Here is a 17,121-nt window from a genome sequence, read left to right as displayed (position 1 = left end):
CTCCATGCTTCCCGCGAACAGGAAGCTCCCGGGACACTAAGTGATTGCATGTGACTGTGTGCGTATGGATCACTGAGCTGATTGTCCTATGCTTTAGCCAGTGTTGAGGATTTGAGCCAGTGTTGCAGATCCTCACATGATGTCCGGCCTGAGACAATGACGGTAATATGTTAATAAGTTACCTCTCCGGAGTGTTCTATTTCTGTCACGATCCGACACTCCCCCTTACGGCCCTCATAGGGATTGTTGATTATCCAGTATAAAAAAGTCAGATTTTCGCTATTCCTAATATCTAAAAAAAAGCAATCATCTTCTCCTATTCCTGTGTCAGGACTAGCTCATGCTCAGCCCCCTCCATCCATCTTATCATCCATGGGGAATGAAGATCCATTTGGTCATGTGACACTAGGGCAAGCCCACAAAAGGAAGCTGTAATCTGTGGTGGCCCAGATTACAGCGCTAATCCATTACAAAAGGGCTTGCAGTGCTTCAGATACACACCAGCTGCACAAACCATCACACACGCAGGTTAAAATGGATTCAGGGAAGCGCAAGATATGTGGAGTGGAGATAGCTAAAGGCTAACATGCGAGATGTCACTAACATCACATTGTGATATAATCCCATCCTCTGCTGTACAGTGGAATGAGTGAAAGACAAAATAACTTAAAGCATTGAAAATCAAAAAATTCCAGACCGAAAAATGATGACTGTCATGTATTCACAGATCACACCCACTAAAATATCAGTGTAACAATAATTTATATAGCAAAACAAGTCAGTGTTTCCTCTAGGATTTTTTCCTGAGAAAAGCTACGTCGTGTTTGCTGGCCTCACGCACCGCACAGCCCAGCCAGTCAATCAGCATGTAACCTTAAAGGGTTAAACAAATAATGCACAGCACTACTACGATTACAGAGAACTTCACTCTGTTATAAATCACTTACCTTTTAATACATTTTTGTGAGGTTATAACCCGCTATTAAAAAAATTATAAAAACTGAAGGTTTTGAATGTGAAGCTGTCATGTAGCCATTTCAGGAATCATTTTTGATGTGGTGCCCCACAATGCAAGTATAATTGTAAGAACGAGACAAAAAAATGATGAATGCTGAATGATGATGGTTTGTCACACTGTTTGACATCTTGCTAAAAAGGAAGGGAATAAGCTATGATTGAGATCAATATAATCAATAGAACTTGCTAGAAGTGCCGCTTTAGCTACAGGGTCTTCATTTATTTAACTAGTGGTGCCTGGCAACTCTTTCTATTTTTGATTTCTATTTAAATAAATAAAATAATAACTAAAAATCAGCAACACAAATTTAAATGTGTCTTCGTACCAAATTTCCACACCATAAAATGGTGAAATAATCAAATATTTAGGTGCAATAAAGTCACTTTGCTTTGGTGCCTTTGATGATGTCACAGACTGTCAAATAGGGCTGCACGATATTGGAAAAATCTGACATTGCATCTGCATAAAATATAATAAATTACAAGCATATATAAATATGACAGAAAGGTTTCCTGGGGAGTGTAAAAGAGATTGAACAATCAAATGTAAAATAACATGGCCCTCATCATTGTATAAATAATTTTTTATATCATTAATAAATAATCTAACCCTGCAATGTGACTATTGCAGATACACACATTGCGATATCGATGCCCAAACAACATATAGTTCAGCCCTACTGTCACATTAACATTTTTATACAATTTTAAAAGAAAGTGTTGATTTAAAGATGTAATAATGGTAGAACCAAATGCAGATTTTACATGTTTTATTAGAAGGTGAGCCTTTTGTTAATCAATTATTTACAAAATCTAATAGCAGAGGTATGTTTTCTTTTCTTGGCCCAGTTTTTTAGGTTGTTGTTTTGTTTTCCTTGTTTGTGTTTTGTCACATAGGTGATGGATAAGACTGGTCTTATGAACCAAGATCTACTTAGATTTTTACAGTTGCGGGACTATTATATGAAAGAAATACAGGATGTGGATTGGAACAATCGGTTTGTTCAGAATTTCATTCAGACACAGAAAAGTATGACTTAAACAATTTCTAAATTATAGAGCATTAGGTAAATCTAGAGGACTCTCAACAGACTATGTAAAATTAAAATGGGAAAAGGAAGTAGGCATTAATTTGATGGGTTAATGAGTTAAAATATGTGCCGACCCACCTACCTCAACAAGATCAAGAATGTGGCGTGAGTTTTGTTGGAAAAACTTGTTTAGATATTTTATTATACCAAGAATTAAATCATTACAATCAGGGACTCCTCATCCTTGTTGGAGGAACTGTGGGGTAGAAGAGGCACATCATGCACATATATTCTGGCAGTGCTCAAGAATGAACAGTTTTTGGGAAACTGTGCACTCCGCCAATTATATTTTTGATCTTCATTCTCCTAGATCATTCGAAGTACTTTATCTAGGAGATATTCCTATTCAACTTGAAAAGGAGTATAGATATTTAAGATATTTTTGGCAACAAGTAAAAACGTTATAACCCGGAAATGCTACAAAGAAGACCCACCAACTAAAGATGAATTGTTCAAAATAATTGAGTAAAGTTGAGGAAATGGAAAAAACAACACATGCACTTCGATTACAAATAGAGATTTTTGAAAAGAAAATTGGAGCAAATGGCTGGCTTTCTCCACAACGACAAAATAATTATCTTTAATTTAACATTTACCTAATTCTAGAGGTTATCACAGCATCATAGCGAGAATATGTTTGGCAACCTTTTATTATATTTTATTTTACACTTATTCTATTTATTTTCTTGATGAGGTTAATTTAATATTTTTATGTATAGAGTTATACATGTGGAACGGATGTATTAGTGTACAGTTGAAGTCAGAATTATTAGCCCCCTTGGATTTTTTTTTCTTTTTTAAATATTTCTCAAACAATGTTTAACAGAGCAAGGAAATTTTCACAGTATGTCTGATAATATTTTTTCTTCTGGAGAAAGTCTTACTTGTTTTATTTCGGCTAGAATAAAAGCAGTTTTTAAATTTTTTAAAACCATTTTAAGGTTAAAATTATTAGCCCTATTAGTTTAAGCTATATATTTTTTGATAGTCTACAGAACAAACCATCGTTATACAATGACTTGCCTAATTACCCTAACCTGCCTTGTTAACCTAATTAACCTAGTTGAGCCTTTAAAAGTATCATTTTAATTAAATATCATTTACTGTCATCATGGCAAAGATAAAATAAATCAGTTATTAGAGATGAGTTATTAAAACTATAATGTTTAGAAATGTGTTAAAAAAAATCTTCTCACCCTTAAATTGGGGGAAAAAAATAAACAGAGGGGTTAATAATTCAGGGGGCAATATATGTATGTATGTATGTAATGTATGCATGCATGTTTGTATGTATGTATTATTATTTTTTGTTTGTTGGTTTGTTTGTTTTGTTCCCACTGGTTATATGTTTCTAAAAATGTTATAAAAAACTAGGTGTAAAAAAATATATAAATAGATAAACCACTCATAAAAAAATGAAAAAAAAATGCAAGATTGAAATAAAAAATTAATTGTAAATTTAAACTTCAAGGCTACCAATCTAAACTGTACATTGACACAAATACTGCCAAAAGTAAATATTTATTGAAGCAGCCAGAATTGAGTTACCAGCACATGGCTACGGAGAGTGTAAGCACCTTTTCCATGGCTCCGTTTGTTTAAGAAGCTTCATACAGCACCACAATCTCAACCAATAATGATACTCTGTGGTGATATCAAATCTAATAACATTTTGCTAGTGAATTTTAAATCAGATGTACTATAACACAACTGACAAAATGTCAAATAAAAAGCAGGCTCAAATATTGCCACATTAATATAATAGCTAATAAAAATCATAGGAATTTCCTTTGGTGCCACTGGTGGTGCAGAAAAACCAGACATGCTTCTTTTCCCAATCCAGTTTTCATTTCCCCAGGTTTTAAAATACACACACATGCAATCTATAACACACCCTGCGTACAGCTTTGTCCCTGAGGAGCTGGAATTACACATTACTCCCAGGCTGGTTGTCTGACGTGGGATGGGTCTGCTTTCTCCAGCAGAGATCAGCCAGAACAGTCAGAAAAACAAAGAATCAGGTTATAACCGGAGTCACAGAGACTCTATTCAGCTGAATTCACATGGGCGTACAAGAGCCAAGCAGTGACAAACACACATGTGCGCTTGTGTATATGTGCATGAGCGTCAATTATCACCCAAACCACATTCGCTTCACACATCAAGGATGACAGAACCTTGATGTCTCTGCGCAGGTGGGTACCCGGATATTTGTCTTTCACCAAAGTCCTTGTTGGCTTCCATCCAGACTAAATTGCACAATAAAAGCACGCAGATGTTCAAATAGAGACTTGAACACAATCTGCAACCAGCGACAAAAGGAATTTAATTAACAGTGCTTTGGATCCCAAATCGTTTTCACACAAAACTAACACCATGAATTTTCATCAACACTTCGCCATCTTTTGGCAAGTTCAGACAAATCCCTTTTTTCGTGCACATTAGAGGGGCCTTGTGCAATGTCAGAGGGTTTTATCATCAAGGCACAAACCCACTTTGCAAAAACTTCAACGTTTTTCAAGTAGCTAAAACACAAGTCTTAAATTAAAGGGAGCGTTCACTCAAAAATGAAAATTAGTTTTTTTTTATTAATTGCCCTGAAACTGTGATTCTGGGGCGGCACAGTGGCTCAGTGGGTAGCACTGTCGCCTTAAAGCAAGAAGGTCACTGGTTCGAATCCCAGTAGGCATTTCTGTGTGGAGTTTGCATGTTCTCCCTGTGTTCACGTTTGTTTCCTCCACATTCCAAAGGCACGCAGTGGTGAATTAAATAAATTGTCAGTAGTGTACGAGTCTGTGTGTGAAGTAGTGTGTATGGGTGATTCCCAGTACTGGGTTGCAGCTGGAAGGGCATCTACTGCGAAAAACATATGCTCGAATAGTTGGTGGTCCATTCCACTGTGGTGACCTCTGAAATAGAGACTAAGGAAAATGAATGAATGAATAATTGAATGAAACTTTTATAAATAGGTCAAACTTAATATGGGAAGACTGACTTTTCCTATAGATATGGGTTTTTTTATTAAGAAGCTGACATTCCAGATTGTCATATGGGTATTTATGTTTTGCCTGTATCACGGTGTCCAAGAGGCCTTAGGCCCCGTTTACACTAATGCGTTTTTGTTTTAAAACTGCGTTCGATCTGCGTCCACACTAGCGTTTCACTCAGCGTTTCTGAACAACTCTCTGTCCACACCAAACCACTGAAAACACACATCACGTCACCACACACACACTTTGGCATGCGCTGCAGCATATCTAGCCAGATGAGAGCTGTGCTCGTCGGACTGTTCATCAAGGATGAATCCAATCTCACTATATTTGTTTAACGTGATATTTATTTCATCTTGTTGTCTATATCTAATGACATATTCCTTGACTTTGGTCTTTTGAATCTATTACTTGTTTTCAGGTAAAGTGTTTTGGCTGAGCGCAAATATAAGTTAATAATTAATGTAACCACGTACATATGCATTCTGTATATTGACTCATTGTTTGCCTTTATTTCCTATAATGTATTATTATTGTTCGGTATACTTTTATAATGGCCATTATTGATTAGTAAAACTGATATTCAGAAAAAGAGGGGGTATGTTCCGTATTTTCAATGAAAATGAAAGGAGGCAGTTATGTTAATGGTTCCGTTTTGGTATAAATACAAGATGATGCTAATATATGCAGCACAACGCCTCAACATTTCTGCTGTCTGTTAAGCTGTTAATATAAAAATGAAAATAGCAGTTCCTTATATCATGTTTTCATTTTATTGTTAAGTGAAACAACGTACGTATCCAGGATGATGCGAATAAGGTTATAAAGTACATTTACCCGACATGTCCTCGGGAGTCTGTTTTCCATATCAAAGTCTGAACTTACAAGACGAGGATGTAGGACTGAACTGTGTGTAGGCTACTATATTAAGGAAAAAGCCCCAATCAGAGAGGCGAATGTCTGCACCCACACCTCCGTTCAACTAAAACGCATTAGTGTAAACGGGGCCTTAGGGTGCTTCCACACTTGGTCTGAATGCCTGGTCCGAACCCAAGTTCGATTGCCCCCCTCAGCTGGTTTGTGTTCACACAGTCTTTTTTCCTTCTGAACCGCGGTACGCTTGCATGATCAAGCTGCTGTTTTGTGTATAGCTGTTGCTAGATGACGGCCACGAAAGCAAAGCGACAAAATGGAGACGTCCGCATATCATGGTCATTCTGCTTTAACTGAATCTTTTTCCTTTTTTACCAAAGCCAAAATACAGAGAGCCCCTTTGCATCTATCTGCCGCAAAAACATTAAAAATGCTCAGAACATCACACAATGTCTGCAGAAGTTGTTTTTGGTGGAGACAAGCAGACATTATCACTGTTTGCACTGGGTCATTCCCGCTTGTCACCAAGGTAGGTAATACACAGACATACACACACGAATGAACGTTATGAAAACTAAAAGTTTGTTGTACAGTTGCCGGTTCACTTCCGTTATTTCATACAATTGCATTCATGTCAGAAGTGAACTGTACCCCAGACCACTTCTTTCAGGCTTACTCGGGTACGGTTCACGGGTGCGCACCAAAGTTCAGAAGACGGCAATCACACTAGCTAAACGTACTGTACTTTGACATCAAATGAACCCAGGTGCAGACCAAAAAGTGCTAGTGTGAAAGCACCCTTAAAGTCTTAAAATGTTTTAAATTTCAAAAACTAAATTTTAGGCCTTAAAAAAGTCTTAAATTTACTGAACTATTGTCTTGTTGGTCTTAAATCGTTTTAAGCGGGTCTTAATTTTCCTTTGTTTATGTAAAGCTGCCCAATCAATTCAACACATTTGTTGTGCATACATAAAGTTTTTATTTTGAAACAGTTTTGACACATTATTTAAAATATGTGGCTAAAAAATAACTAAATTAGAATTTGTTTTTGATCAGCTAAGTAAAAATATCTACTGGGCCATAAACCTTAGTGTTTAGCGCTATCCAAGTCTATAAATCATTCTTGATGGTCTTAAAAAGGTCTTCAAATTTTTTTTATTTGACTTGGTGAAATCTGCAGAAACCCTGCTGTATGTTCTTTTGACTCTTAAAGTGGTCGGGCTATTGAAAAAAATGTGACCTGCATCTATATATAATAACTTGTAGTAAAATAACAGCAATTTTTCTTCACCCCCACCCCCTCATTTTAACCACCCATAATCCAATCCACATTATCAAACACGCACACAGAGACTTGTACTTCACCATACATTTCTCTTATTGACTCTTGAATCCCCTTTACACATCTAATAATCCTGATAATGTATAGATTACAAATTGTCTTTGTTTTTCTTTATTTGGTAAAGTGCTTTTGTTCTTTTATCTAAGCTACTTTGATGATAAAAAGCTTTATGCTGCTTAATGCATGAATGCTAATTGTGTGACAACTAGGATACATGACACTTTAAAAAAAAACTGTGTAAACAAAACAGAAATTCAATTAAAAAAGGAATGTCCGACTTCCTATTTTAGAAAAAGATGAGAAGTATTACATAAAAGAGGAAATAAGCAATAATCACGCATTCGTTTTGAGTAAACCCGTTTGTTAAACCTGCTACCTTCAGCCCAGTAACATCCTCATGAACCCACATGGGGCGCCTGTGATCTTCACAATGCCAATAATGGGACAGACAAGGAATCCCATAACCTCATTTTGGACAAGCCTGTTGATGGGCTTGTGCCTCTTCGACATCAGGAACCCTTGTAAACTTGATTTCGTATGACTCGCATTTAAACTCAAAGAGCTGCAGAACATAAACACCCATATAAAGAAACAAAGAGGACGTTTGAAGCACCTAATGAACCACAGCGTCCAATCAATTATTGGGTTATTCCAAGCGCATCGAGTCCCGTGATTGGAACAAAATGAGAATCATGGGACACAGGGCGACTCTAGAAGCCTGCACAGGCGTATGTTAGAGGGAATAATAGGCGACCAAAGAAAACAGGGTAGAAGAAGAGCACAACTAAATTACTTCAAAGAGAACCAGATTTGACAAAAGCACAACTAATGTGAAAAATCGGGTCAATTTTAGCGAAACATGTTACTGACATGGTGTAGGTAGGACCTTATTTTTGGCCAATACAACTGAAATGTACAATCTTAAAGGCATAGTTCACCGCAAAAATTGTATTTGTTGTAAATTTACTTCAAGTCAACAGCTTGGCTCTTTGTGAGTCAAAAATTAAAAACATTAATAAGCAAAATCAAATAATTATTGGCGTCTCAGCAAAAAAATTCTTTAATGTTAAGAAAAAAAAAAATTAAGTACACCATAAATCAGGGATTCCCTAACTTCCATCCCAGCACCCCCAAAATAACAATGCTAGTGACTCGGAATGCACAGATATGGAGTTTTTGGCCGATATCGATAACCGATAACTCTAAGATTTGGAGGCCGATAACCGATATCTAAGCCAGTAAGTATAAATATTTCAAAGTGTTATGTTTTTCAACCAATTTCATTTTAAAAACTTCATAAAAGTCTTCCAATGGCCTACTCAAATAAATTTTTTTTTTTAAATCTAAATTGCAAGGCGATTATATAGACCTACTGTATATACACAGTTTCACATAATCAGCATGCCAAAAATAAATCATTTCCTTTTCTTCGCACAGCAAGTCAACATGCAACTTGACTGTTGATGGGATTTAATTAACAAGTAAAATGAATCTTACTATCTTACATCAACAACACATGGCAAGCAACACATTGATAAGAACAAATAATCATATTACATTACAAGCAACCCAATGAGTTTGGCACATGTGCATCGCTGCTATTATGTTTATACAATTAATATTTTTCCTGAGAAACAATGTGAGGAAAGCTCTGTTATAATGCACTGGGCACGTCCGAACAGGTTCAACCCACTCATGCATGAGGCAGGCAGTTCTGTAGAATTTTGTAATCTATCGCCTTAAAGATATCGGCCTAATTTTGATATCGGACCGATAAAGATAACATTAAACAAAGCATTTATCGGCTGATATCGATATGCCCGCAGATAGATCATGCATCCCTACTAGTGACTCATGAACCCCACTATCATCAGAGGTGGTTATAAACATAAAACATTGCACACAATGGTGCACACACAATATTAGGTCTATATTCACACACAAGCATCTTGAAAACAAAAAATTGCAATGGTCTACCAACCATATCACGTTTATAGTCATTTATTAATTTGTTTAATTTCAACAATAATCTCACCTAGTGTAATCGGTGGGCAAAAAGTTTATTCTTGATTTTTGTTTTGGAGACCGCCACTCACCGACAATTCAGTCTTGACCTGTATAAATTTTATTTTATGTTCGCTTTTTACGAGTTGTAAAAAGGTATTTGAAATATTAACAAGATGCCATAAAATTGATCTGCTGCAACTGAAGGTTTAATCTGATTTAGATGTCAATAATCTAACCTTATGATAATCTAATAGAAAAAGATTCCATTGAAATTGCTTAAAGATGTTATTATGGATTGCTTATGAATTACACATGCTAATTGTAATAGTTGAATAACTTATTTGATTTTTGGAAATCACCAAGCGACCTGTGAAATGTGCAGTTTTGGACAAACTATCCCTTCAAGACTGGCTGTACAAAATAGTCTGTGCGATCACATGACTGAGATTGCCCCAGTTTGGAGGGTTTGAGGGTCACAAAGACGCCTTAAGTTTCTCCCCTCAGTGCAATGTTAGCCTACACCTCCACTAGGCCAAAGCTCTCAGTCAGTTCTAAAAAAAATACAATAAATTCAACAAATCACAGATTTGAAATACAGCCACAACTGTTAACCTATATTGTGACACAAAAGAAAATAACTAGCTGAATTAATGGTCTAAATGTTTGTTTTGGAAACAGTTAGAGCAGGGCTCTATTACTACAATCAAACTGTGAGTGAAAAGTGATCCTAGAGACCTGTGAGATTCACACAGATGCTTCAGGAAGATCTTGCATAATCACATAACCGTCTGTTGCTGAAATGTGTACTATTGCATTAAAGAACTTCACGTTTAGAAAGTTTACAACCAGAAGATCACAACTAAAACACAACATTTACAATATATCTAATTAAAATATTATTAGTTTGGTGTGGAAGAATGCTTGAAGAGTCAGATTTAACGTCCAAGTTCATATACGTATTGTTTTCCGAGGATTTATCAATATAATTTAATGAATTACTTACATATGTTTGGTTCAATAAAGCCATACAAACACAGAATATTGCTTATTGCTCTTTTGTAATAAAGAGCAAGTAAACCAGCAGATGTCAAACTCCAAAAAGGCACTTATATACACTCACCGGCCACTTTATTAGAACCAACTGCTCACTAATGCAAATTTCTAATCAGCCATTCACATGGCAGCAACTCAATGCATTTAGGCATGGTCAAGACGAACTGCTGTAGTTCAAACCAAGCATCAGAATGCGGATGAAAGGTGAACGTGGCATAGTTTTTAGTCCCAGACGGGCTGGTCTGAGTATTTTTAAAACTGCTGATCTACTGGGATTTTTACGCACAACCATCTCTAGAGTTTACAGAGAATGATCCGAAAGAGAGAAAATATCCAGTGAGCAGCAGTTCTGTGGGTGCAAATGCCTTGTTGATGCCAGAGGTCAGAGGAGAATGGCCAGACTGGTTCGAGCTGATATAAAGGCAACAGTAACTCAAATTCACTCGTTACAACCAAGGTATGCAAAAGAACATCTCTGAATGTACAACACATCGAACCTTGACGTGGATGGGCTACAGCACTGCAGCACTCATGACAATGAGTTCACTGAACTCAAATGGCCTCCACTGTCACCAGATCTCAATCCAATAGAGCACCTTTGGGATGTGGAGGAACAGGAGATTCACATCATGGATGTGCAGCAGACAAATCTGTAGTAACTGCATGATGCTATCATGTCATTATGGACCAAAACCCCTGAAGAATATTTCCAGTATCTTGTTAAATTTATGCCACAAAGGATTAAGGCAGTTCTGAAGGCAAAGGGGAGTCCAACCTGGTACTAGTAAGGTGTACCTAATAAAGTGGCCGGTGAGGGTTGGTCAAGTACCATAAACATTAAAGAAAATTCACAATAGCTTTTTGTGAAAAACAAATTAAAAATTTAGGGGATTTGCATACTTTTGTTTGATACAAAGACTTCTTAAAGACGCCATTTACCAATGTTTGGGATAAATACAGTCTAAAGATAAATATTGATATTCATTTTTGTTAGCTGATTTCAAAATCTAAATACTTTTATTTTAAAACCTTAACTGCGGAAAATAATCTATTTTAAGAAACATTATGTTCAAGAAACATTATTATTCTAATTTTCAATGTTTAAAAGAGTTGCACGCATGTACACACACTGCCGGCAGAACCAGACAGAGCAAAGAATGACAAACATGCAGCTACAAGCCTTAGAGAAGAATGAGAAAATTGGAGTATTAGTAATATCTGAAATTCCTGCTTTAAAATTAAAGGAGAAAAAACATAGATATCATCCTGTGCCACTTCACAAGCATATGTGAAAAACGACCTGAACCATCACAAATTGAACATTCCACTTTGAGCTCTGATGTTTCCTTCCAGCAAACTGGCATCAAAAAGATGGGGAAGTAGCAGCATAACTGTCATAACATGCAGGCTGGAGCACACCAACAAACACCAGCAGTGGAAATTTCCACCATTGAGATCAAAAGAATTGTCTGCTATAGCTTTTGGCAGTCATGCAATCTTTCAACCTTGAGATGCTGAATAGTATACTGCACAGACTCCATCAAAGAGTGCAACAATCACATTTAAATCAAGACCAAAAGCAGCAACACCAGGCTTTAGAGGATTTTATTGCGGCTTCCTCATTCCTCCCTGTAGTTCTGTTAGTCTTTCAACTTTTTATTTTTTTATGTTGCCATGACAGCAAAAAGAGAACAGTGTGCAGATCTACCTGAGTAAACATGAGCAACTGGTGACTGTGGAGCCGAACTCAGAATTAAAATGGCCACGCTTTATAATAAGGTTCCATTAGTTCATGCATTTACTGACATGAACAATACGTGTTCAGGATTTATTAATCATAGTTCAACACTTACTAATACATTAATCAAGTTCAAGGTGGTGTTTGTTAAAGGGATAGTTCACTCAAAACTGAAATTTAGTCATTACTTACTCAGTAAATACATTACTTACAGTCATTAAACTGTCAAAAGATCTGCCAAACACAAAAGAATATATTTTGAAAAATGTTTGAAACAGGTAACCACTGACTTCCATAGTATTTGTTTTTCCTTCTATTGAAGTCAATGGTTACAGGCTTCAAACATTTCACATTGTTGTGTACAACAGAAAAAGAAATCTCATAAAGAGAACCACTTGAGGGTGAGTAAATAGTGAGTAACTTTTCATTTTTGGGTGAACTACCCCTTTAACATGATTTAGGTAACTGTGAGTAAACAAGAACTAATAACAAACAACTTAGAATTCATTAACTAATGCTGACAAAAATCTAAACAGTGTAAACAAAGATGAATAAATATTTATTTTTTATTCATGTTAGAAAAATACATTAAGTATCATTACCTATTAAATTTTATTGTAAAGTGTTACCCTTAACACCATATAATAATTTTCAAGGATGTCTAAATAATCCAAATTACACTTTTATTTAAAGGTCATTCATCTATCAATAACCCAGGCCTGGCATGTGTTTTTTTTACAATGACAGTGCCAAATTGATTTTAAAACGGTACTGGTGTCTAATACGTTCTTGAACCAATACTTTAATAAAAAAGGCTCACAAAAACAATGTCGAACGGCATTCGAAAACCAAAATATTCTCACTCCTGACTCCCTTCACATATTGACGCCTGGTCAAATCCCTCTAGTCCCTAAGATCGCCACAGCAGAATGAACCTCCAATTGCTCTAGCATATGTTTTTTTTTTTGGGCAACAAATGGCCTTCCAATCGCAACCCAGTGCTGAAAAACACCCATACACTTTCTCATTCACACACACATTCATTTGTTCACAAGTATTTACAAAATACAAATCATAAACGTGTACTTTCAGAAATATTTTGGAGCAGTAGTCCCCAACCTTTTTATCACCGTGGACCGGTCATCACTTGACAATTTTACCACGGCCTGGGGGGAGGGGTGTACATAGATTGCTAGGCGTTGTCTCTGTTTTCTCAGAGGATGACAAGCTGACAAAACATTGCTGCAACTCTGATGCAAGTTTTATTTATAGAGAAAATTACAAAGCGCTGCAGTGTTTGGGTGTTCTGTATTTGTCAGAGATAATTAGTCTACCTAAATGTGTATATAAGACATAATATGTGAACAGCCCCTAAGGCCTCCGTCATTTGCGATCTCCAGCAGTTGATCTTTTTCTTGCACAGACACGCTGGATTCAACAGATTTGCTGACAAATGGGTTGTGGATCCATTTCTTTGCAGTTTGCGGGTCCTTCACTGGGCCTTTTCCCTTTTGCAAAGAAACTTTCCAAAGGTGTCTGCGAGAGAATACGTTCATTTTTCAAATTAAAAGATCCTTCAGGCTCAGATATTAAGTAAAACGGAAATAATTAATGATTTCTTGAGCAGCCCAATACCAATTGATCCACAGACCGGTACCGGGGTGGGGGACCACTGTTTTGGAGCACGTAACCCCAAAACTTCCCACCTATAAACATAAATAAGCAACAAGCAAATAAAAGTGAAGCCACATGTACCGTATTTATTGCTCCCAGCTCCCGATTGCTGATATCCTCTGATTAAAAAAGATGCTTCAACACATTAGCGTGAGGCGATTGGTCACGAGACGCAGAGGGAGCCAATAGACTTACAGCATGTTCTGACCATGAGATTGTTTAAAATGATGAATTGTTTTAGAAACATTTTTCCACATCCATCTTCTAAATCACAGCCAATCATGCAGCAACATCCTGCATCTGTGTTTATAGGTTATAACTGACAAAAAATACATATATATAAAACAAAAGCTGATATCCATTATTCCCTTCACACATGCACTTGTCAAACTCTGTTTTTCTGTCTCTTCATTTGTTTTCCAACTGTGAAACCCGATTCACTGCCAACAACAAACGAGTGTAAAAACGATTCAAAGCACACGTGTGAGCTGCTCATACACACACAAATGTATGCAAAGGGAGAGAGCGTACACAGAGAGACATGGCCACACAGAATGAGCAGATGGCGGCCCTGCATGAGAGAGATGAGGGGAGGAACACAGAAGATTCAGACAGGAAGGCTCTGGCTCCTGGAGAGGCTGCTCATCGACTCAGTGCAGCCCAGGAGGGATGAGAGAAAACAGGCCGCTTAGATCCAGGGAGCTGGGCGGAGTTGAGTGGACCATGACTTTATTTATTACAAAAAGACTGTGCACTATATTTGCCATGTCATTATTCTGTAGTCGAAAAATGAGCAATGCATTAAAGTTGAATGATTATTTTAAATAGCAACTATTAAATATTAATATGAAATTAATAGGCAATCAATTATGAATTAACTGTGGTGATCCTAATATTATCTAGATTTGAAATTTGACAAAAACTTGAAGCATTAATTCAGCGATGATATTTATAATTAGCAAATTTCAAATTTCTCTTGATTGAATGAATTTATTGGGTATGGTTTGGGTAAAATTATAATTAGATTAGAATAGATTCAATTTATTGTCATCACACATGTACAAGTACAAGGCAACGGAATGCAGGTATGTTTGTTTTATTGGTATAAATTTGCAATACTGAACACATATTTAATGTTACTTAATGTATATACTACTAACATCAACAATACATGTATTATGGTAATTATTTGTCTTTGCTAATGTTAGATAATGAAAATAAAGTTGTTCATTCTGAGTTCATGTTAACCCACAGTGCATTAACTAATGTTAACAAGCACAACATTGATGCGTTGTGCTTGTTGAAGTATGATTAATAAATGCTGTACAAGCATTATTTATGTTAGTAAATACAGTGCTCAGCATTTCACACACAGATGTCTTTTTCAAATTAATATTTTCTAAAATATAGATTGTGTATATACATTAGATTAGTCAGTACTGAAGCTTAATCTGGAGCTAATCGAACAAAAATAAATGATAGCAGTCCAAAAATGAGTACACCTAAGTTAATATAATATTAAAAAAAGATTTTAAATAGGAAAAAATCTAAACAAACAAACAAAAAAAACATAAAATTTAATTGAAATTTTGCAATTTGTAATAATTTGCTTGAATTTAAATATATTATCTTATTATGTCTTAAGATGTTAAGTAACTATATTCACTGAGAAATTTCATTATCAAAATGGGGTGTACTCATGTCATTTATGCTAAGCAGTGTACATTAACTAACATTAACTATGTCCCGTTACTCCCATATTGTAAAGTGCTACCATTTTATTATTTTCTAATGATTAATAACATTTCTTTCATTTAGGAGAAATATCAAATTTTCATTTATTTATTTATTTTTGCAGACAATGAGCAGAATGGTAAGTTTAAAAAATGTTTTCATTTGCTCTAATTAAAAATCAGGGTTATAACTTAGCTTACACTATAACTTAACTTCTGAAGTAAATAAATTGGTGTTTTGTTGCATAAAAATGAATTGGCTATATAAAAATGTCAGAAACATGGAACCAATTCGCTATTTTATCTAACAAATGCTCTAACTGACAACTGATGACTGAAATCTCATATCCAACAATCCTTAGACCAGTTGACATTTTTCATTAAATTAATCAAGTAAAATTAAATAAATTCTAAACTGATAAAAAAATAGGTATATATGAATTTGCTCACAGGATTATAACATCCACACCAGACATTTGAACACAATTTTAAAATACGTTGAACTGTGAGATAAAAACACAACAATGATAGTTTTGGTAAACTTTTACACAGTAACGTAAACTGGCCAGATTATATCAGAAGAAACAGATCACATTGAATCTTACATTGTAATCTGTAGACGCGACACATACAGTATTATCCTATGATGATCCGACCATAGGCACAATGACAAATACCGTTACTACTGTAATGAATCAAACAAAGAGATTATAAGAAAGGTTAGAAAGGTTAGAAAGGTGCAAATTAAGCAAGATGGCACCCTTTTATACAGTATATTTTCAAAGTCATATTGTGATAACTCGTGGATGGTTTATTTTCAAGACATCTGTTTAGGAATCAAAACAACAGTTAAAAATCAATAACAGTTAACGGAATTGCCACGATGAAAACCCAGGATTGAAATAACGGATAAAGCATGAATCATTAGCATCACATTTACTGCAGGTGTTAAAAGCTAACATATGGTTCAATGATGCTGCAAGTTAAACCTTAGAAAATTAAATAAATAGTCACTTTTTTTCAACTGAAACACCAAAGATATTTTACCAGACTAAATTATTGTGTTCTGGTAACGGTTAATTTCCCTCATAGTGTTTATAAACACTATTAATTAGCCCACGACGAACTAATTGTATTGTGCAAAACTGCTCAAGCTCGAAAGAAATCCCCGTCAATATTTATTCTGAATGACTGTCACGTTATCAATATTCATCGAAATCAATGAAATTAATCAACCATTATTCTGTCACCAGCTGCTGGTTGTGCTAACCAAACAAGCTAGCTAACTTCTGAAAGTTGAGTTTTGTTGCATTTCTCATCTGTGCCGACATGTCACATCACATTTGCAGAAGAGTTCAACTACCTTGATCGTTCTCCTCCATCCTGTCTTTGATGACTCTTGATGTTGTGAGTTATTCTGATTCTTGCGGTCCCGCGTTCCCACTTCAACCTCTCAAAATTCAGCTCAAAGCTGCCACTGCAACCCTGGGCTGCTGCGCGAGATGGGGTGGGGTCGTCTGTGACGTCAGGACGCACAGTACGTAAATATGTAAACAGAGCGAGAGACGGGCACGCGGTCCCACCTGACGGGTTTTAAAGCTCA

The 17,121-nt window shown here is 35.9% G+C and overlaps 1 protein-coding gene across 4 annotated transcripts in view; it reads right to left on the bottom strand.

The window, feature by feature from the left end:
* The window catches only part of tpd52 (tumor protein D52), a 36,346-nt gene extending 19,321 nt beyond the window's left edge, over nucleotides 1-17,025 (bottom strand). For all 4 annotated transcript variants that reach the window (XM_056479402.1, XM_056479403.1, XM_056479404.1 and 1 more), the window contains exon 1: nucleotides 16,882-17,025. In XM_056479402.1, coding sequence (XP_056335377.1) covers nucleotides 16,882-16,900 — 19 coding nt within the window. In that variant the 5' untranslated portion in view covers nucleotides 16,901-17,025. The remainder of the gene's footprint in view (nucleotides 1-16,881) is intronic.
* Between the last annotated feature and the right edge of the window lie 96 nt (nucleotides 17,026-17,121).

This window comes from Danio aesculapii, chromosome 19, assembly GCF_903798145.1.
Source record: "Danio aesculapii chromosome 19, fDanAes4.1, whole genome shotgun sequence".
In the NCBI taxonomy this organism is placed as follows: domain Eukaryota; kingdom Metazoa; phylum Chordata; class Actinopteri; order Cypriniformes; family Danionidae; genus Danio; species Danio aesculapii.
The sequence above is the reverse complement of the archived record's forward strand: the minus strand, read 5'-3'. Positions and strand labels throughout refer to the sequence as shown.